Source organism: Manis javanica, chromosome 4 (assembly GCF_040802235.1).
Source record: "Manis javanica isolate MJ-LG chromosome 4, MJ_LKY, whole genome shotgun sequence".
Lineage (NCBI taxonomy): Eukaryota > Metazoa > Chordata > Mammalia > Pholidota > Manidae > Manis > Manis javanica.
This window is the reverse complement of record NC_133159.1, coordinates 123,120,982-123,143,238: the sequence shown is the minus strand read 5'-3', so window position 1 is coordinate 123,143,238 and position 22,257 is coordinate 123,120,982. Positions and strand designations below refer to the sequence as shown.

Sequence of the window (22,257 nt, the reverse complement as noted above, 5' to 3'; positions counted from 1 at the left end):
CATCTAGTCATCAATGATAGTTCCTCTTTCTCTACACAACACGAGCATGATGTCATCAAATTTTCTGATCAATGCCAACCTGAGTGGTAAAAAAGAAAAGTATGACAATGTAGTTTTGATTTTCATGTATATTATTACAATCGAAGTTCATATCTTTTCAAGTATTGAAGGATCATCTCATTCTTTTCTATGAACAATCTATTCACATCTTTTGTTTATTTTTCTACTGTGTTATTGATATTTTTCTTATTGAATTGGAGGAACTCTTTATATATTGGGACAATTAACTAATCATCTGTGATTGAATTACAAATGTTTTCCCAGGTCATCATATGTCTTTGATTTTGCTGAATGAGTATTTCATCAATGCAGACCTTATATTGTTATTGTTGTTATTAAGGTAAATGTATCAGTTTTTTAAATGAAATTTGGGCTTATGTTATACATTATGGCATCTCAATCCCACATACCCTTTATGTAGTTTTCCCCAATGCTAACATCTTGCAAAACCATAATACAGTATTAACAAAAGGAAATTGACATTGATATAATACATTGATCTTATTCAGATTTTATCAGTTTTACATGTATCAGTTTATATGTGCATGTGTGTACCATGTGTGTATTTAGTTTTATGCATGTTTATGATATGCATAGGTTTGCATCTCCATCACCACAGATACAGATACATCCTATTGCCACAAAGATCTCTCACACTGCCCTTTTATAACCATACCCACCTCCTTCCCACCTCCATGTCCTGTCGTGAAGCTCTGGCAAGCATTAATCTGTTCTGCATCTCTATAATTTTGTTATCTCAAGAATGTTATATGATGGAATAGTGCAGTATATAACCTTTAGGGACTGGCTTTTCTTTTTACTCAGTGTTAATTCCCTTGAGATGCTTCCCACTGTTGCAAATCAAAAATTAGCTGCTTTTTATTGCTAAGTGATGTTTCTTGATATGAATGTACCACCACTTAACTATTCATCATTGAAGGACTTTTTTTTTTCAAATTTGTGGCTATTATGAGTAAAGCTACATAGGCATATTCACGTTCAGGTGTTTGTGTGGACATATGTTCTCATTTGTCTGGGATAAATATCTAAGAGTGCATTTGTAATCATGTATTTACTTTTGTATGAAACTGCCAAACTTTTCCAGGGTGGATGTGCCATTTCATGTTCCCATTGGCAATGTATGATCCAGTTTTTCTGCTTCCTCATCAGCATTTGGTGTTGTCACTATTCTTTATTTTAACCATTCTGGTGTGAATACAGTGATATCTCATTGTAGTTTTAATTTGTGTTTCCTTAATGGCTGATGATGCTGAACATCTTTTCATGAGCTTATTTGCCTCCTGTATATCTATTTCAGTGAAATGCCTGTTTGTGTCTTTTGCTCATTTTCTGTTGGAATTTTTGCTTTCTGCTATTGAGTTTTGAGTTTCTCTCTATATTCTAGATACTAGTCTTTTATCAGGGATATGGTTTGCAAATATTATCTTCCAGCCTGTAGCTTATCTTTTCATTCTCTTAACAGTGACTCTTAAGTAGCAGAAGTTAATTTTTATGAAATCTAACTGGTCAGTTTCTTTTAAATTTAGAAAAGAAATCAAGAAATGTGACACATATGCTACCCAAGTGTGGTGGTTGAAAACTGTAAATGCTTGACACATTCTGTAGCAATAGTGTCTATAGAAACTGAGAACTATGGATGTCAGGGCTGGAATTTTCTTCCCATTTTACAGATGAAGAATTCTGTGCCTTGCCCTGACTTCTGTCTAGTTCAAGGGTCTTTCCTCTACCCCACAGTGAAAGACTTTCTGTGTGTATTTTGGCAACATGATATAATCTGGCATGATATAAGTCTTCTGGTTATTTCTACCACTTAGAAGACATGAGAAACCTTTCTGATTCCCCAAGCCAATTACGTCTTTCCTTTCTTTGAACTCAGACATCATCTTTGACTCGCCTTTTTGTAAAATAGCACTCAACATTTTCCCATTAAAGTTCTTTATGATGTGATATGATAAGTAAATATTGCCTCTGAAGACACCCAGCTGGTCTACCCCAGCAGCTATAGATACAGGATGGAACCATGTTTTGAGATCCACAAATTGAGCACATGGAATTATAAAAAATTAAAGGCATTAACATGAAATGGCATTGATTAGACTGAGAAAAGGGCCTTTTCTAAAGAGAGATTATATGGAATTAGGATGCTGACTAGCCCCAGCCTGAGGTCTGAGCCTACCTGCTATTCTCCAGAAAAAGTGGGAGCCTGTGCTCTCAGCCCGCAGTGCTCACTTTGCTTCTAGACTGGCCTGTGTAGGTTCTCAGTTTGGGAAGAACTAGGTGTCTGAGTTCCCTTTTCCACACCTGTGGCCAGAGTAGGCTCTGGAGGAAGCCGCCTGTTGGAGTGGCATTCTCCTCCCATCACACCCTGTGATTATCAAGTTAGCCCAGGCAGAAACATCCTGCCTACTTGGCAGATGCTGAAGAGGAGCCTAGGAGGGCAGCAGCTTCCCCTGGAGAGCCATCCCTGGCTTATTTCCACTCCATTATCAGTAGCAGCTCTGCGGGGACCCTTGATAAGGGGCAGGGATGTGCTCTCTTTCCTGGTCCTACAACACCAAGGGGAGACGGTGACACCCAGGCTGCTGGTGTTGCTGTCCTACAGAGCTGGGTGACCCAGACCAAGAACCCTCGGCAGCAGGAGGCCCCAAAAGACTGAGCTGTCAAAAGTGCCTGTCCTGGGGAAGAATAAGGAGCACAACATGAGAGAAAGAGCCAGAGGTGTCTGCACTTCCTGGTCCAGGGAGAAATGAATGGGCCCAGGGACCCCTGCGAGGCTGCAGCGATATGTGGCCCAACAAACAGGAAAGGGCGGTGATCACCCCTTCCTGCTTCCGTGATGAAGGGAAGGCTCCTATCGCCGGGAGGCAACCGCGTTCGCCCCAGGGGACCCACAGCAGGTTCCTGGCCTCATGATCCCATCGCTACGTGTCCTACAGGTGCCTGATGCTGACACGTGTGGCTGACTGTGGCCGTGGCCTCCACTTTGCTCTTACAGGTGCTCTATCTTCCCTGTGTCTTTGCTCCATCCTCCATGGGCCCCAGGCCTCTTGGCCTCTGCTGCCCGGGGCCCCTCACCCTCCTCCCAGTGGGCCTCATGGCACCTGGGGCAGCGTCCTTCCACGATGGGGCTCCAGGGCAGCTCAGGCACTGAGCCAGACCGGCTCGCAGCCCAGCCAACGCCTTCATGCTGTATAGTCTCATGCTGCCTTCACCCTGTATAGTCACACAGAGAGAGACTTTCTTAGGGGGAAATAGGGTTGCTTATTGAAGTCTTGAGTCTCTCCCCAGCCTCTGTTTCATCTTTTTTCCCTGCCTTCAAATCCCCACAGTCACTCAGGTCAGAGAGAGTGAGTTTTTCTTTAACTTCTTTTCTGCCTACTCAGAGCTCCCTTACTCGAAGCTCTAGGAGCTTGTTGGCTGCCCTTACTGTTGAGGTGTTAAGGGGGCACCAGGGAATTCAGGGCATCAGTCCTTTCCCAGCAAAGCCCGCCGTCAGCCCTGTGCTTTTACTTTGCACAGCACAGTGTTCTACAGGCCAGAGGCCTTCTCTTTGCCTCCCTCCCTGGACGGTTCTCATGCATTCCCTCCCTATCAAACCCGCCGGCCCTTCTCCTCTCCAAGTGGGCTGATGGCTGGAGTCTGGTGGGGGCAGGTCATGGGCATAGAAGGTCAAGAGAGAAAAGCACACTATTGTTTTAAAAATTTTGTTCCTATTACACCAGAAAAGGAGAACTGCCTTCCACCAACACACACACACACACACACACACACACACACACACACACACACACACACACACACACACACAAATTCCCCTTTCTCTTTCCAGCTGAACCTTCTGAGGGCTTTTAGAAACCAGGGCAGAAAACTTGAATAAGTTTGCTGAGGGAAATCTTAAGTCTTACAGCTGGGACAAGGAAGGGGACCTGCACGCTCCCAGCAATGTTTTGTTTCTCAATCTGGGTGCTGTAAATAAAAAGTAGAAAAGGGCCTCCATGTCAGGAAGTCTTGGAGGCCAACCAGACCTCCCCTTTGGGAACCATGCAGGTGCTGCTGGTGACCACGTTCTTCTCAAAGACCACAGCTTTGCCTGCATGGCCTTGCCTTTTCCGGTCCCCCCTGGGTCTGAGAGCCGTGGTCCTCCTTCCCGCCATCCCCACCCCAGCTGGGATCCTGATGCTCTGCCCCTCTACTGCCTCCCGCAGTGATGCTCACTCCTTGCTCATGTCCCTGGTTGGCGCCCTTGGCCCAGTCCTCGCTGGGTTAATCAATGAGGCCATCTTCATGCCTTCCCCAGCCCCAGCCTGTCTCTTCACTTCTGACTGTTCAGTTTTGATGAGAGCCATTCTGGCTCATCCACATTCCAAGCATTGCCTGGAATTTTATCACCAGCCCCAGCAAAGTGACAGGCAGGAAAGAATGGAAGGAGAGGGCAGCCGTGAGGCAGCCACTGTCAGCTGTACCATTTTGAATTAGACAGTTTTGAAATAGAGCATTTTTCAAAAATCAGATCTTTTCTTTGGGAAGATAAATAACAAACCCAAAAGAACAGTTGCCTCTGGATTTGGGAAGGGGGAGGTGTAGGTGGGTTTGGGGATGGGGTGGTATGCTTGTTAAAGGGACTTTTAGTTTCACCTGTAATGTTTTACTTTTTTGAAAGAAAAATGCACTCACATATCTGAGAAATTAAGAGGTAATAAATAATAAGTGTCCTTGTCTAAAAGCAAAATTTTGAAAAATAGAAAAGAAATGGATAAAAAGCCACAGAGTCTACATATATGACATAATACACAAGTGTTGGTCTCTGTATGAAAGACAACACAGAGGCTGATACTACCTGCTCATAGCCTAATATTACCTCTGCCCTGGACCATGAGCTATACTGGAGTGTACGTGGCCTTCAGGAACTGTTTGTTGAGCCACACTTCAAGGAGAGCACCTGGCTTTCTCAGGGGTGGTGGTCTGAAGAGTAGAGAGGAAGGCAGGAATATGAAGGGTGTGAGCGGACCATACCCCCCCACTCTTTCTGGAAATGCACAACCAGTGGCTTGGGGTGCTCCCCAAAAGCTGGCCCCCTGTGTGATCGCTGGGAGCTTATCAGGAAAGACCCTTCTTCAAAGTCCTTCCATCTGACAGAGAGTAGGAATCGCTGCCAGTCTGGAGGAAATGTGTTCCTGGAGCCATCGAGTCCGAACTCATACACTTGCTGCATGCTGGTGGGCTGCGTGTGCATTGTGCCTCACTTCAAAGTGTACCCAGCTTGGGGGTGGGGGGAGGACCCCCCTCCTTTTAATCTGCTATTCCTCTCCATTTGCTGCTGCAGACACCGACACAATTCTTGCATTAATTTGGCTGTGAAAGTGAGAAAATGGCAGAGCATTCATTAAAAATAATATGCCACCCAGGAGATAGCTTAAGCTCACTTCTCTTAGTATTCCTCTGTATTCCTTTCTTTCCAACTTACAGCTGACACTCTTTAGCTGCCAGAGAGGGGAAACATGATATTCAGGAGAAGCATGAACAAAAGCTGAGAGGCACTAGAGTAGGGACTCCACATGGGATGAAAATCTTCAATCTCAGGAACATCTGTAAGGCAGGTTCCCAAGGCACTTAAAGAGAACAGGAAAGAACAAAGGGGAAAGAATTGGATTCCTAAGGTTAAAATGACAATGGGGGACTGGAAGAAAGTGGTACTAGTGGGCATTAAAAAAAATTAAGAGAAGTAATGAGATTCTTCAAAAAAAAAAAAGACCCCTGGCTCCTTAGAGAAATGGCAGAATCAAGAGTTGGGCAGGAAATAGCCAACATTAGCCTGGAAGTAAGGAAGTGCTCTGTTAGTAAGAAGTAACAGAGCTAACAAAACCCCTAAGAGGTGCATCAATGTGCAGAAGAACCAACTGAAGCACAAGAAAAATGAATAATGTTGAATTAGATTATAACCAAAGTATATATATCCACAAGTCCATACATACTGATATAAATAAATGACTAAATATATGAATAAGTAGAGAAGAGACAAATACCGTGCACAGAAGAGTTCCCAATAATTTATGCTCATGTGCCCCTCCATGGAGGTGGAGAGTATCTCCCCGCTCTGTACATGTGACCTGTGCAGAGGGTCATCCTTTCAAATGTACAGCACAAAGAGAGAGAAAAGAGAATAAATAACTTTACAGTGGAGAAACCTGATAAACACTCCTTAGTAAGGGTGACCAAGGTGAACATCATTCTTCTTAAATCACATTAACCGCATGCATCCTGAATATCATGTGAACGGTGCTTCACCTTGGTGGTCTTCCTCCCCGAAACCCATTAACGCCAGTCTAACCATGAGAAAAATCACTGGACTAACGTTTTACAAAATACCTGACCATTAATCTTCGAAACTGTCAAGTTCATCACAAACAAGGGAAGTTTGAGAAAGTGTCACAGTGCAGGGGCACCTAGGGAGACCCGGTAACTGGCCGTAATGTGGAGTCCTGGTGGGATCTTAGAGCAGAACAAGGACACTCGGGGAGAAAGAAACACATCAGAATAAAGTATGGACTTCAGTAAACCATAGAGTATCAGTACCATTGTTTGGAACTATAAATGTCACCTACAATATGGAACTGGATCCAGACCGAAAAGAAAACCCCTACATTTGTCGTCAGAGCCAGAAACTTCATAACCACCTTGATAGCTGTGCTTATGTTGTAAAAAATTGTAATCGTTGCAAGCTGTGTTTTTTAAATTTAGTGTTAAATGTCTATCATTCAGGTAGTCTCCTTCGGAAGTGAAAGCAATATTTTCAGCTATACTTATTTGTTCTGGGCTTGGTGACAATAGGATCGGATGATTGAGCCATAGAGGGAAAGAAGCAGATTTGGGGAAGGGCCCAGGAAATGGGTGGGTACATAGTGTTCAAAATCAAACAGTCCCCATAGACCCCGGTCTCCCATGCTACATCTTACGAAATACAGTTTTTCTTTTCCCAAAGACTGACGTTTTCCTCTTCATGCTGAATGACTAGAGCTGTTTCATCTCATTATCTATGCCTTTAAGGGGAGTTTCTAATAAATTCAGTTCTTATCAGTTAGAAGCTTCCTTCCGTCTCACATTTTATCTCCTGTGTGGCACTTTGTTTCCTAATCAAAACCACAACTTCTAAATTAAGTGAGGAAAGGATTTTGTTTTCTCAAACCACTTGGTGCCTGAGCAAATCAGAAGCAAGCTAAGGCTGCCACCTCTTTATTTGTTGTGTTAACCAATTAAAAGGTGTTACTCTCTTGGTAATAAAGTGTAACCTTACCCCTCTGGGTCCTCACTCTGGCGTCCTTCCATCGGCTTCCTTGTTTAATTTGCTAGCTGGATCACTCTGTGGTCTCAGATTCTAAAATCATCTGGGGTTCCACTTGGGTCAAAGCCCTTCTCCGTTGGGGGGAAAATATTGAACCATTCGTCCTTTACTCTAAGCTGGCTGCCACTGGAGCTGGTAACAGTGTCAGTGACTCATGCAGCTAATTTCAGAACCCTTAGAACAGTTGTTCTCCAAGGCCAGCAGTCCAGCATAAGGGCTGTGCCCTTAGGAATGTTTATACACGAAAGGGGAGAGTGGGGTCCAGATGGAAATAGTGAAGCAAGAATATACAATTGTTCCGATTGTTCAGATATCCAGATAATTGATTTAATAAGCTGGATGACAGCCACCATATTTCCGTTCACTTTGCATCTGTACACAAAGTGAGGAGGAATTTGGTTAAGACTGAAATATCATGCAGGACGTGTGTGTGCTTTGAAGACAGCACGTCCCTTGCTGCCAGAACTGGTTTGGTTTGACTTTTGATCCAGCCCTTATGTTTTTGCGTAACTGAGAAAGTTGACAGAATAAGAAAAATGAACACTTTCATTGAGCTTTTGAGTTTCCAAAATACTTTTGCCTTTGTGATCTCGTCTGATCCTCACAATCCTGTGTTGTATGAGAGGCCAGAATTACCTTCTCTCTTTTATAGCAAAGAAACGGTGTCCCAGGAGGTGGCAAACTGTCACGAAACTAGTAAAAAATAGCCTTAGCACTGGAATTCAGGACTTCTGAACTAAATTCTTAGGGGTTTTGTCCTGTATTATTTCTTCCTTTTTATTTCTTCTTTGAGGGTGTGAATTCATTGATTGGCTGATGAAATGTCCCCTAAACTAGTGTGCACGTACATGCAGGCACATGGACACACACACACACACACACACACACATTTTGCTATAATTTCAAGAGGTTCCCCATTCTGCCCAGGTTGAGGACCACTGTTCTACTCTATGCATGCTCTATAAAGGTGACAGAGCAAAGTTTCAGGAAATTCTGAGACAGGACACTAAGCAACTGGAAGATGAGAATTAAGACCAAATTCCTAAGTTCTTTTGCCAATTTTTCTCTCTTCTCCTAGAATATATTATCTCTTAGAGGGAATGGCATATCCTGAAATTAACTGTGGTTCAAAAAATACCCTGGGGGTAGGATATATGCAAAAATGGGAACATGTTGATGGAAAATAAAAACCTGAGAAGATTTTGAATGGAAAGACTGGGAGGGAGGGAGAAAGGAAAGGGAATAAAAGTAATGGTAAGGTAGATATTGTCAATCATGACAATTGTGCAGCCAGCATATTGTACATATTTATGAGATCTGTTGGTGGTGGGGGCAGGGAGAGAGGCTTGTCATGATGTTGGGAGAACTGAGGGCAGTTTCAGCTAAATGAGCTAATGGAGCTCAAGTAGGTACAGACTCTGGTCACACTTGGCCTGGTGGTATTTATCCCACACAGCAGTTGCATCTCTGGCTATTTCCTCCTGCAAGCCCTGGAGAGCCCATGCTCTGGAATAAATACCCACTCATGCTGAAAGCTTGTAAGCCATTTCTTGGCCAGAGTTCCTGTCACCATGACTGGACCCAGTAACAAAATCTGGCCCTGCCTGTCAGTTCTCATGGACATCCTCATTCCCAACTGATGGGTGGACATTAAAACGTCACCTGTCCTGCTCTGAGGTCTTCCAGGTCTGCTGGATTTAATTCACTGTGCTGCCTTGACCTCCATCTCCAGGGTAACCTCTCCAGGCTGACTGCCTGGCTCAAAATCGATGTTCCCCTTCCTTGTCCACATGAGATTTCAAGATTTCACTGAGTCTGTGCCCATTCTGAGCAGTCTGAACACAACTCCAGTGTGGTATGCCTCGGGTTTTCCTGATCTCAGTTTCTCTCTTCGTTTGTAACAGTACACAGCCCCATAGCTGCCTCTGTCACCACAATGCCACAATGCCTTGTCCTTCAGCCCCTGGTGGCCTCCTGTACAAGAATTTGGAGGGGATTTATCTCCTCTCCTGAAGCTTGGTTGCCTAGGAGATGGAATTGGGCCCTGGGGCAGGAGATGAACAGGAAGGTAAAAGAAGTGAGCATCATCAGGTGCTGAGCTAGGCAGTGCAAAATAAATTAAAAAACCAGACTCTCAAGCAAAGGTCGAAAAAATGGATCTCAGGTTCTCTGGCCAACTATCTCCCGAAATTTCCTTGTCAAGCATCTTTGGGCCAGCCTTCCCTCTCTGAATTGGTAACTGGCTCCCATAGGCCCTACCTGAGCCTTGGCTATGTCTGCAGATGGGGTTATTCAAAGTCTTGATTAAGGCTCTGGATGTCAGAATGGATACCTGTCCACTGAAGTGATCCCAGAATCAAGTTAGTGATTTTGAAAATTGATGGGTATTAACAATAGGAAAATTGGTCCTTTTAGGCCCAGTTACCTCAGTTATTTTGGCATTTGTCTATTCAGTGATTCACCCTTAGCTTGGCACTCAACCGACAGCTGGTCCATCCAGGTAGTGTCTATATCCTGATGCAGAATCAAGAATTGCTGTTTATTCATTTGGCTCTATTAATGCCCAATTTGTGCCCAGTCAATTGGATTAGATTAGTGGGTTAGAACCAATTAGTTAATTCATTTTTTTTTCTTTTAAAAGAGAAAAGTCACACTAACCATTTCTTAGTGAGGTTTTTTTTTTTTAAATCACATGTCCTTATTCTACTGAAGATACCACTCTCTATGGCATATTTAAGTTTATGGAAGTCAGCAGCAGAATTCAGGGTGACCCAGGTGACCAGAGACACAAAGGGTGCTATCTAAAGGTAGGACACAGAAGGATTAAAAACAGTTTATACTGATACAGAACACTGGCTGGCGGGAACTCTATGCCAAGAAAATATCACATCTATATTTAATGTGCTCATAACAGGCTCCTACTTTTATGGGGAAATACATTTATATAGGTTAACTCGTGGTGGTTTTGAACAGAATGTCAATAAATTCCAACCAAAGAGAAAATGTAATAGTGATGCACGGAATTTGCACATGCATCTGGGAGTGGCTGTGTGATGATTATTCTTGGCATTCATTTGGCACACTCTTCATTATCACTTTTTAGGAAGAGCTAACCCCGGTGTGCATTTCCTCTAGCTGTTAATCAGTGACGTCTTTCAGTAAAAAGCATGTAATAACCAAGGACGGTGTCCTTCACAGTCTCATCCCTTTTCCTTTCATAAACATTTCAGTTTGGGGCAATAAAGCTGCATCATTGAGACAGAATTCTAAAACCATGTCTACATAAAGTAGTAGAGCTATGCTTGAACCTGTCACCTCTCACTGAGCTGTTAGGCAAATAGGACTTATTTCTTGTACCAATTCCAACTATAGTTAATCCCTGCTGGCTATTTGGAGTTTTGTCTGTTGAAGGGCTTTCTGAGGCTATGACTGGTCTCTGCAGAGAAGGGCTCCATAATTGATTAATGATGTCTGCCATGGGCACAGGAGGAGGGCATTGTAGGAAAGAACATTGTTATAGCCTGTTCCAGCCTTAAGGAGCAACAACTGGCTGCTCTGCTATGTAGAGAAATTACTTTGCATAGATCCACCTAAATGTGCCCATTGGAAATGGTTCAGTACAAGTTTGCCCAGGAAACACACAAGTAAAATAAGCTACTTTTTGACTCAATGCTTGTTTGGGAATACAGAACTAATTTATATATATTGTGTGAGGAGGGAGACAAAACAACTTTGAAACACGTGGTGCTGTAATCTGACCTTACTCTTAAGATAGTTACAATAACCAGACCAATTCTGACAGCAGAGTTTTACATTTTGGAGTTAAAAGTATAAAAATGCATGCACACTCATCCCTCAGTGCTGATAATGTTGCAGCAAATGTGGAGCAAACCAAATTTGATAGTTCTAGATGATCGCAATAGGACAGTAGCCCTTGAGGGACGTTTCTCAAGAAGGTGTGAAGGCAGTGAACTCACATGTGAGCCACACACTAGACTCTTCAATTGCATTTCCAGAATGTCTCTGAACTGCTTGGAATGTGCTAAGGCATCCTCCTGGTAGTCTAACTCATGACCTAACCGAAGGAGTCTTGTGTCGCGGGAGCTGCTGGCCATTCAGCTCTGGGGTAATCACTTCTGAAGTCTTCTCTGAGAGATACTTTTTCATACCCATCTCTGGAATCTTTGCTCCAGTTACCGTGACAAAACACCAACAACTGGGTGGCTTAGGCAACAGTCTGTTTCACAGTTTTGGATACTGAAGGCTCAAGATCAAGGTGCCAGCAGGGTTGGTGTCTGATGAGAGCTCTCTCCTTGGGCGGCAGATGGCTGCCTTCTTGCTGTGTGCTCATATGGCAGAGAGAGCTCTGGTCACTTCCTCTTTTTATGAGTATATTAACTCCATCATAGGGTCCCACCCGCATCACTTCATCTAAACCTAGTCACCTCCCAGAAGCCCTGCTTCCAAAGATGATTCTACAGGGGTTAGAGGTTCACGTATGAATTTTGGAGGGGCACAAACATTCAGTCGATAGCATCTGTTATCTGACAGAGGGAAGGTTGTTCTACGAGGCCTCAAGCAGGATTTCAGTTGGCAAGTCAGAAAGCATAATTTATTTGTTTGTATTTTGAGGACCACTCAATGACCAGCGCCTAGTGTGTGCTTTTTAAATGTTTATTGAAGGACCTAAAGATAGAATGAATAATAAAAATAAATACATGAATGCAGAGATGAGTTAATCCTTGCAAAACTTGCCATAGAGACAATATGAGGCCATTCGTGCCCTCACATGTCTGGCTGACTAGATAGAGGCTGAGAAGAAAGAGTCTGGATCAAATAAATTCCTGTGCTCCCATCAAATCTTAAAATGCCACAATTCTAGGGTTCTAATTATGCACAAGGCAAACTTTCTTAACTCCATCTGTAGGTGAGGAATGCTGGAGGAAGCATTTCCTTTCCTGTGCTTCCTATTTGGAATCTCTTATTTCACTAGAGCAATGGCTTTAGGTCTTAAAGAGGGTATGAAAAAGAACAAGAACCTCCAGTATGACCTAAACTGGCTTTCTTAATGTCTCTCTAATAGGAGATAGTGGCAAATATAACCTTCTTCCTTTCTTCATTTGCACACTTTTTCATGTTTTGTAAAGAGCACTTAAGCTTTCTGTTTAGAAAGTGTTATGGGTTGAATTGTACCTTTCTCTCCCCACCAGCTTCATATGTTGAAGTCCTAACCCCCAGTACCTCAGAATGTGACCTTATTTAGAGAACAGGGTCTTCACAGAGGTAATAAAATAAATATGAAGGCATTGGGGTGGGCTGTAATCTAAGATGACTCGTGTCCTTATACACAGAGGGGAACTTGGAGGCCAGCATGCATACAAGGAGAACATCACACGAACATGAAAACGGCCCTTCCAGGCCAAAGAGAGAGAGACCTCGGAGGGGTCCCTCCCTGAGCCCTCCCTCACAGCCTTCAGAAGGAACCAGCCCTGCCAACACCTGGATCTCAGACTTCTGGCTTCTGCATCTGTGAGACAATCAACTTCTGTTTTGAAAGCCACCCAGTCTGTGGAGCTTTGTTACAGTAGCCACAGCAAATTAACAGAGCACCTAATGAAAAACAGCTTCAGACATCTAGTGGCCAAAAGTTGGTCCTAATACATTTCCATTCAGAGTCCATCCTGTGATACGTGGATTGTCTCAGCTGTCTGTTGTGCTGTAGCAAACCATCACAACCCTTAGTGGCTGAAAGCACCTATAACACCACCTGTCTAGTACTTCTCATGCTTCTGTGGGTTGGCTGGGCCTCAGAGAGATGGTTCTTCTGGTCTCATGGGGGCCCAGTGCTATGCTGCATTCAGCTGGGAGTTCATTTGGGAATACAATGTCACAGATAGCATCTCATCTTCCAGGATCTCTCTCTACGAGGCCTGACATCAGTCAATATTCTAGGTAGCCCAGACTTCTGGCATGGTGGCTAGATCTCCAGAATGCAAAAGAAGAGCTGACCAGGCCTCTTAATGGCCAAACTTGGAGATGACACAGCATTCTATTAGTCAAAGCAAGTTACAAGGCCAGCCTAGCTTCAGAAGGGGGACACATAGGCTCCAGCCCTTGTTAGGAGTGGCCATCATTAATCTACCACAAAGATACTATGTGTTCCCCTGCCCTTGCTGGTGCCCTTGCTTTTCCTAAAACTGCTTTCCTTCATGCCTTACAACTGGCTTTGCCTCCACGATCTGTCAGGGCAGAAAGCATGGCGGTGGCATGGCCTATCCCACTTTCAGTCTCAAGAACTAACCACGGCTTCTGGCTTCCATGCTGCTCCTCCTGCATCGTTTTTTGCCCGTCACACCCAGAAACAAACCTCCAAGGTGAGCCTCTCCATGTGCCTTTCCCCTCATTGGCTCAGCTGGCTAAATATCTTGACCAGGGCTGCTGGCTAGATCCCTGATTTCAGCTCCCCATCATCACTCTGCTGATACCCAGTGCCACCCCCAACACTGAGGCCCTGCCCCTCAGTAATGTGCTCTGCTGGTCCCCTTGATAATTGCCTAGACTCCCTAAACTTCTATAGTATTATGTCTGTCTGAAAGAATACTCTGTTTCTGGCAATTTCCAGAACTGTTTGAAATTGTCACACTCCTTGGACATTAGGTTTGTTAAGCTTGATGTGCCTTTGGAACAATCTTCAGTAGCTAGTCATTTTCACCTTGACCATGTCCCACTCTGGTGTGGGTTTCCTTATATCTGCACATTCTGCCAGCTGCCCCCAGTGAGCTAGAGGGTCCTAGCCTCGACTCTATGTTTAGTGACACCCTGATAACATCAGCTGTGAATGGCCATCTGTCATATGTCCCACATGTTGGCCTGTCCTGCTCTTTCCATCCCCATTGATCAGCTATGAGGTCGATTGTAGCAGTTAGGACCCTGTGGCTGCAGACAGAAAACCCAGCAAAGAAGAGCTTAGTTACCACGAAGTTATATTGGCTCAGGTAATACAAAAGTGCAAGGAGGCAGCCTTCAGATGAAGCTAGATTCAAGGTTCAAACTGTGCCAACAAGACCGTGTTTCTCTCCATCTCTTGGCTCAGCCTAGTGTCCCCGCCAGCTGCTTCCTCTGGTTTCCCCGGGGGGCGGAGGGCAGCGCTAGGTTCTCCCTTCGCAGGATGGGATAGCTGCCACGGGGCCATGCTCACCTCCTCCCAGAGGAAGAGTGGCCATCTTTGCAGGCCTGCCCACACAAGTGCTGTGGATCATCGTGGCTCACCATGGGCTTCTGCCTCTGGTTTACTCTGAATCTCCAGGCTCGGTAGCTAAGATGTGTTGTTCAGCTGAAATCTGGGTCATGTGGATCCTGTTGGAATGAGAATGATTGAGGGTAAGTCTCTGCATAAAGACCTGAGACTATGGCTGAAAGAAAGGGGAGAGAATGCTGGGAGGCAAGGAGTGTCTACACTGCATTGAGAGAAACAGCACATTGGGCGACAGGTTCTTAGGGTGCTTAACAGGCTAGAATAATGGAATCACATGTGTATAGCTAACTCAAATGTATGACATATTTTACATGGATGCAAAACATCATCCTAACTAGCACAGGTATGACAAAGCCAATACACGGGTTTGCTGATCAGCAGGAGTAACAAAAGGCAATGTGCTCTACTTTCTAACTACTGAACTACTTAGCACTGGACTTGATGGCCTGAGGAGATACTTTCTAACTTGTCACTAGATATGCTGAAGCAAAAGTTATATCATCACAAACAGGGTTGCCATGGACCGAACTGGAGGATCACAGACTTACTCATTCAATGCTTATTTTGAATCCCTATGGTGCAGGCTCAGATCTCCTGAAGCAGATGCTGGCACAAACTTTGGCATGCATGCTCTTTTTTGGGGACCAACATGAGTGGGAATGGGGAGGAAGCAGGGTTGGGCAGAGGCAATATAGACCCAACAAATCCTGGGCCACAGGAAGCTCTGGGCCATCGGAGAAGACATGGCCTGTGAGAGGTTCTGCACTGGACTGAAATGACTGGGTCTTTATATCTTCAATGTGATTAGTCATTGCATGTGGACCACCCAGGGAAGGATGCCTGTGCCTCCAGAAGAGCAGCTTTCTGAAGCTGTGGTGGACCCTGGAGGAGCTGACAGCTGGAGATGAGTCCTTCCAAGTCCTGTACAGCCTACTGAATACCAAGTACTGTTCTAGGCATTGGGAAAACAGTCAACAGAATGGACAACAAAGCTCAAACAAGAGTAGGCATTATAGTGGAAGGTGAGAATGTAATTTAAAAAATATCTCAATGAATGTGTATCACTTAGTGATAAGTGCCATGAGGCACCATGACCAGGAGAAGGTAGTCACGGTGGAGGAAGAAGCAGAGGGGGGTGGTGAGATGGAATTGCTGTCTTCATCAGGATGGTCAGGGAAACCCGTTTAGTAAGTGATACTTCAGCAGAAACCTAGGAAGGTGTGAGGAAAAACCTTCACGCATGTGGGGCTCAGAGGGGCTCCAGGCAGACAGCAAATGCAAAGGCCTTGAGGAACACAGCAAGGACACCAGTGTGGCTGGAGGGAATGAATAAGGAGAAAGTAGTCGGAGATTACTTTAGAAGGATAGCAGGAGACCAGATGGTGCAGGGCTATGAAGCCATGCTCAAACTTGGGGCCATGGTAAAAATTCCTACTTGGAAGAGCCAATAGCGATGGCTTATTAGAAACACTCCCTTCACTTAGCTCCCCAGTTTATAGAGGAGGAAACCAAATACTATGGTAACAATATGATTAGTACAAAGTTGCATAGCTAGGGTGAAACTCTAGAGAAAGTCAGAATGGAGGCAGCAAGTACATGATATATCCACTAGGATGCCTCTGGCTGCATCTAAGAGAAACTCTGACTGAAAGAGGCTTCCACAAAAGGAAATTTGGTTATCTTACATTACTGGAAGACCAGAGTTGGGAGAGCCCTGGGCATATTTCCATTATGGCTCAAGAATATTCCATTTTTCCATCTGTCATCCTCAATGCATCAGTCAGGATGGGCTAGGATATGCTGAAATCCCAGTCCTTATTCCAGTGGCTTTAAGAAAAAAATTGCATTTTTAAATTCATGCTACATGTCCATGGCAGGGCAATATTTTTATTAACTGTAGGGTTCTCCTTATTCTTGTCACAGACTGCCAGAGCCACTGGCATGGAACACAAAGAACATTGATGATCACCATGCAGGAAGAAAATGAGAAAGAAGTCTGGGGTGTCTTGAAGCAGTGAGCAGATGCTCTGGGCCACAAATAACATACATTGTATCTGCTCATGATTTGTTGAGCAGTGACACTTAGGCATTTTTCTCTCCTACTTACAAATGGGCCAGGAGTTGCAATTCCATATGTCTGGAAGGCACGGATATTTAGTGAAGAGCGCTAATAACCATCAAACTGAGTATCTACTTCAGCAAACAACTGGTTCCCCCCACTTCCCAGAAGGTCATAACATCCACAGAAACAATACTCAAGAAAGTAGAGAAATTACTACTATTTTTAAGAGCATGAAATATCTCTCCCAGAATCTCCCAAGTTCCCTCACTTTGTATTGGCCAGAACCAGATCACATTCTTTACCAATCATTGGAAAGGAGAATGGGATTATTCTGGTTAATTGGGATCTATCTTCTAGAATCAGGGTTTGGGTCCCTTTCTCCTAGTCTGTGGTATGCCTGAAGTTGGTATAGGTGTTGGAAAATATGATTCTTCTCTGTTACTTTTTAATGAATCAAATCCACAAAGGAAGGACACTTACATACTGTCAGCAGCAATTTGGGTATTGAAACTATATGGAGAAAACAGGGAGATGGATATTGGTAGGCAACCAGCCTGGTTTACTACTAAGGGCAAAGTGGAAGGGTTGGAAATGTCAGTTAAGAAATGCTGTGCATTACAGTAAGGGTTGGAATAAGTGACCCCTAAGATCCTAGTCAACTCTGAGATACCGTGATCTGTGAATTTGTTGACACTACCGTCTATGACCACAGGGGTTCAGAACATGTGTGGGAAGCGTTGTCTGAGAACCAAAGAAATTTCCCTAACCTGGTGCCCTTGATCACATAGAGTCCTCATTTCTACATGAGGAAGACATATTTCTACCCATTGCTCTGAAGCTCCTACACAGAGCATAGGGAATTCCAGAAAAACGAAGGGTAGAGTAAGCTCAGAGAAGAGGAGAGCAAGCAAACGGCTTAAACACTGCAATGGTATGGAGGTAAAGACTATATTCTTACAATTCTCAAATATATATGCCTGTGTTAAAATTCTCAAATGTGTATATTTTTCTCATCTGCTCTCCTGAGCCTGAAACCCTTGGGCTGAACAGCTTCAATTAGAGCTCTTAAAGGCATTTCAACACGACCATCACTGATACTGTCCTGATTTCCACTATGTACACCAACTACCAGTCAGCTACTTCACCCTGTCATCAACTTTTACCTGGATTGTCAGCACAGCTTCCATACTGCTCTTTCCCAGCCACTGTTCCCAACTCACTGGATACAGAGATCTAGGGAATGTGTAAATCTAATAGTGTCTTCCCCTTGAGTAAAACCCACCAATGGTTCCCCATCAACTGTAGAATAAATTCAAGTTCCTTGGCAGGGGATACATGCCCTTCTGCCACCTTTATTTGGAAGATTCCTGCAGAGTTGAGGCTCAACTGCTGTATCCACTGCTCACACACCCTCATGCTTCATGTCTTTCTGGTTTTGCTAGCAATGTTCTTTATGCTGAGAGTGTCCTATCCACTTCACAGGCTGTGTTAACTCTTAATTATCCTTCAAGATTCTGCTCATTACCTCAAGGACAAAGCTGCCTTTGACCCACACCTTTCTGGGAGCCTGGCATCGGTGCTCTCAGAGCACTTCGTGCCCACCTTTATTATAGGGCATAAACAGACACAATAATCATTTATCTGTCTCCACAGCGATCTTCAAGCACCCTTCCTTGAAGAAACGAATTTACCCATCTTTTCTCTCATCCCTTACGACAGTGCCTAGTAGAGAGTATGCACTAAATAAATGTGTGTTGATCAGAATCATTAAGAAGAGAATGGCAGCCGCAATGAAGCTGAGAGGGTGGGAGGATGTGGAGAGGAAGAGGGAATGGAGAGGTAGTTGAAAGTGGGGAGTTCCCAGGGAATTTGTGCACCTTCCCTCTTAGGATCTGGATCTCCCTCTTGTGCTTGGAACCTGGGTTCTAGTTCCAATTCATCCATATCCGTTCCAAGAACAGGTCCTCTGCCTTTCCAGCATGCAGAGAGCCTCGGTTTGGGTCATGCATGAGTGAGACTGAATGGACAACCCTGGGGATAACTACCGCTCACACACCGACAACAGGCCCCCTGCCTTCACCCTAAACTGCCGGAGGCTTGCACGAAAGGGCAGAACATGAAGGCAGAATCCTGGCAGTGGCTGCTGCTTTTTGTTCTCGTTTCCTCCACCTCCTCCGGGGACACACGCCAAAGGTGACGATTATGACTCCCGCTTGGGGTGGCCTGAAGGCCTTGAAAGTTAGACCCAGGCTTCCTTCCCACAGACGCGACCAGCATTCACACAGAAACACCCCAGTGCCTGTGCCCCACCTCTCCTCGCCCCGATCACCTACAGCAGCGGGATTTCCACGCTGAGTCTTAGAGGCTCAGACAGCTTTTCTAACTCGGCCCCAATGCTGGGGAAGAAGTCCCTTAAAGAGGAAACAAAGAGGTGCTACCCAGCGCTGAGCTTGCCTGGCGCCCCCCGCGTGCGTACCAGAGGCGGGTGGGAAGGAGAGTGCTCAAGGGGAGGAGAGTGTCGGCCCGATAACCAGTCGGCCTCCTGACCCCTGGGCTCAGTTTAGGAGCCTCCGGCAATGGGTTTGACCTCTTCCCTCCGCTGCGAGCGTCGCCGCTAGGGAGAGGCAGAGGCTCGCAGATACCCCAACTCCCGCTCCGGCAGCGCTCCGCCCGGGACTCCGGCAGGGTGGGCCCCGACGCGGGGGCCGGACGGGGCAAAGGCCGCGGAGGTGGCCCTGACGCGGGCCGGCTCCAGAGGGGCCGTTCCCGCCCCGCTCCCGCCCTCTCTTCGCCTGCCTAGTTCGCTGCGCTGGCTACCGGCGTCCCGGGCTTTGGTGACGCGGAGCTTCAAGAGCCGCGAGCGGGGAGCAGCCAAGAGGAGCCCCCCTCCCCCCGGGCGTGTGAGCGTGGGCGGCCGGGAGCGGCCCCCCTCCCCCGCCCCTCCGCTCGCGGCGCTCCCGTGTGTGCGGGTGTGTGAGTGCGTGTGGCTCCCTCGCTCCCTCTCACACTCGCTCCGGCACTCGTGCAGGCGGCCAGCCGGCGGTTCCCGGCTCGCTCGCTCCGGCCGCTGCGCTCCCGCCTCGCCGCCGCCGCCGCCTCTGCAGCCGCCGCCGGGCATGGTGAGTGAGTGGGGTCCGGCCGCCGCGCGCGCCCCCCGCTAGCCTGCCGACCCCTGCCGCTGCCGGCTCCGTCCCAGGGAGCCAGCCTGCGGCGGGAGCGCGCGGCGGGGCCGGGCGGCCGGTGCGCCCTCGGTGGCCGGCGGGCAGGGCCGGCGGGCCCCGTCTTTGGAGCGGGTTCCGCGTTGCTCCGGGCCGCGACCCTCGCTCCTCGGGGGCTGCGCGCTCCCTCCCCGCCCGCCGCTCGCCCCCCGCCTCCGGGAGCCCCGGCGCCCCACCCCGTGACCGGCTCCTCGTCTTGTCCCGCAGGACCCGCGCGGACGGGACCACGCCGCTGCCGCCCGGAGCCGCGCTTCGGGTCCCGCCTGAGCCGAGCCGAGCCGCGCGCCGGGCCGCCGCCGCCGGCGGGGGGTGGGGCTGCGCCGGAGGCGCGCCGAGCCCGCAGGGGGAGCGCGGAGCCGGCGCGCGGCGTGAGAGCCCGAGCAGCCCGCGCCGGTCCGGTCCGTGCGCACCGCGCGCCGCCGCCGCCGCCGCCGCCCGCTCCTCGATGGCGCCATCGCCCCGGCGCCGCTGACCGCCCCGTGCCGCCAGCCCGGCCCGCGCGGCCGCCCTCGGAGTCCGGCCGGCCGGGGCAGCGGCCTGCCGCCGAACCTCCCCGCGCCCGCCCGGCCCCGCCATGGCGCTGCGGTGCCTCCTCCTGCTGCTCATGCTCTCGCTGGAGTCCCTGGACCTGACGCCCGGCGCCCAGGGCGCCCGCGGCCGCGCCGCCAATCGGACCCTGAGCGCCGGCGCCGCTGCCGTCGGGGGCCGGCGGCTCGGGGGCGCCCTGGCCCGGGGCGGCCGCGAGCTGAACGGCACCGCCCGGGCGCCCGGCGTCCCGGAGGCGGGGAGCCGGCGGGGGCAGCCCGCGGCGGCGGTGGCGGCGGCCAGCGCGGCCGTCACCTACGAGACGTGCTGGGGCTACTACGACGTGAGCGGCCAGTACGACAAGGAGTTCGAGTGCAACAACAGCGAGAGCGGCTACCTGTACTGCTGCGGCACCTGCTACTACCGCTTCTGCTGCAAGAAGCGCCACGAGAAGCTGGACCAGCGCCAGTGCACCAACTACCAGAGCCCGGTGTGGGTGCAGACGCCTAGCACCAAGGTGGTGTCGCCGGGGCCCGAGAACAAGTACGACCCGGAGAAGGACAAGACCAACTTCACCGTCTACATCACCTGCGGGGTGATCGCCTTCGTCATTGTGGCCGGCGTCTTCGCCAAGGTCTCCTACGACAAGGCCCACCGCCCTCCGCGGGAGATGAACATCCACAGGTGAGCGCCGCGCCCCCTCCCCCGGCGCCCCACTCCCTGGGCCTCGCCCCTCTGGGCATGCTTCCCTGTCCTCTTTGCTCTCTGCATCACCACCGCTCACAGTACCTCTCTCCCAAGTCCGGTTCACCCTTGCTTCTTTGGCAATAAATTACCCCTTCGTGCTCCTCCATTTATTCAGGCTCAGGAACGCATGCTTTGGAGGTAGGGGGATTTACAAGGCGGAGGAAGGATGGGTGGAGTCCGTGAAGTTTAAGAATTTTACAAATTCTGTAATCCTGGATGGGGGGATCTAGGGTTCAGTTTTCATGGCAAGTAGGCACTTCCGTGTAGGCTGTTATTGCATTGGGTTTTCTGAGTCAAACCGGAGTGTCATCATTGATATAGGAAATTGAACAATGTTGGAACCTTACTGAAAAGAGTACCAAGTCATTTAGTGCAAGCTGGATGTTCTGGTGTGTTAGAGATGGGGGGTAGGGGGTATGGCAGGGATGCTCTCCGCCCAGGTTAAAAGGAATAAGGATTTATCCATTCCATGTTGACTGAGGGCAGACGGTGTCGCCTCATTGCATCCTGCGAAGTGGGATGCTTATCTTTCCCACTGAGACTGGAGAACTTGTTCTTTTAAACCCTGTAAGCAGAACTCTGAGTTAACATCCTTGCTGTGTTAAACCTGGTGGGCACTGCTTTAGATAAGGAGGTGGTGGGGGCTGCCTCCTTCCAGAACTTATGCAAAGAGCTCAAGATACGGTAGTCCATGCTTCCACCCTGACTGCCTCCCACCCCACCAATTCTAGATCCCAGGGAGCCCTTTGGGAAACCAGCCTCTCTTTATAACTCTGGAAACAAACGATGCAACCAAGGGATACGAAGTTATCTCTGCTTCCAGTCCACTTGTGATGGTGAATGGCTGCACGTGCGTGGTTTGCCAGTTTCTCAGGGGACAAAGCCTGCTCCAAGACATGCCCCCATTTCTAGCACATTGGGTGTTGATTGCCCTAGTAACCAGGGCCACCCCAAACCCAGTCCTGCTTCTGAGTTCGCCCAGCAGGCCCCCACCCTGAACCACACACCTTAAGCTCATCTCCACCCTCTG

General features: G+C 47.7%; 1 protein-coding gene across 3 annotated transcripts in view; it reads left to right on the top strand.

Annotated features, from left to right (window-relative positions):
* The first annotated feature begins 19,661 nt into the window (after positions 1-19,661).
* Positions 19,662-22,257, top strand: part of SHISA6 (shisa family member 6) — a 271,825-nt gene continuing 269,229 nt past the window's right edge. The window contains exons 1-2 of one of the 3 annotated variants that reach the window (XM_073234776.1): positions 19,662-19,856; positions 20,163-21,164. In XM_073234776.1, coding sequence (XP_073090877.1) covers positions 20,530-21,164 — 635 coding nt within the window. In that variant the 5' untranslated portion in view covers positions 19,662-19,856; positions 20,163-20,529. The remainder of the gene's footprint in view (positions 19,857-20,162; positions 21,165-22,257) is intronic. The other 2 variants (XM_073234775.1, XM_073234774.1) reach the window with 2 other exon arrangements.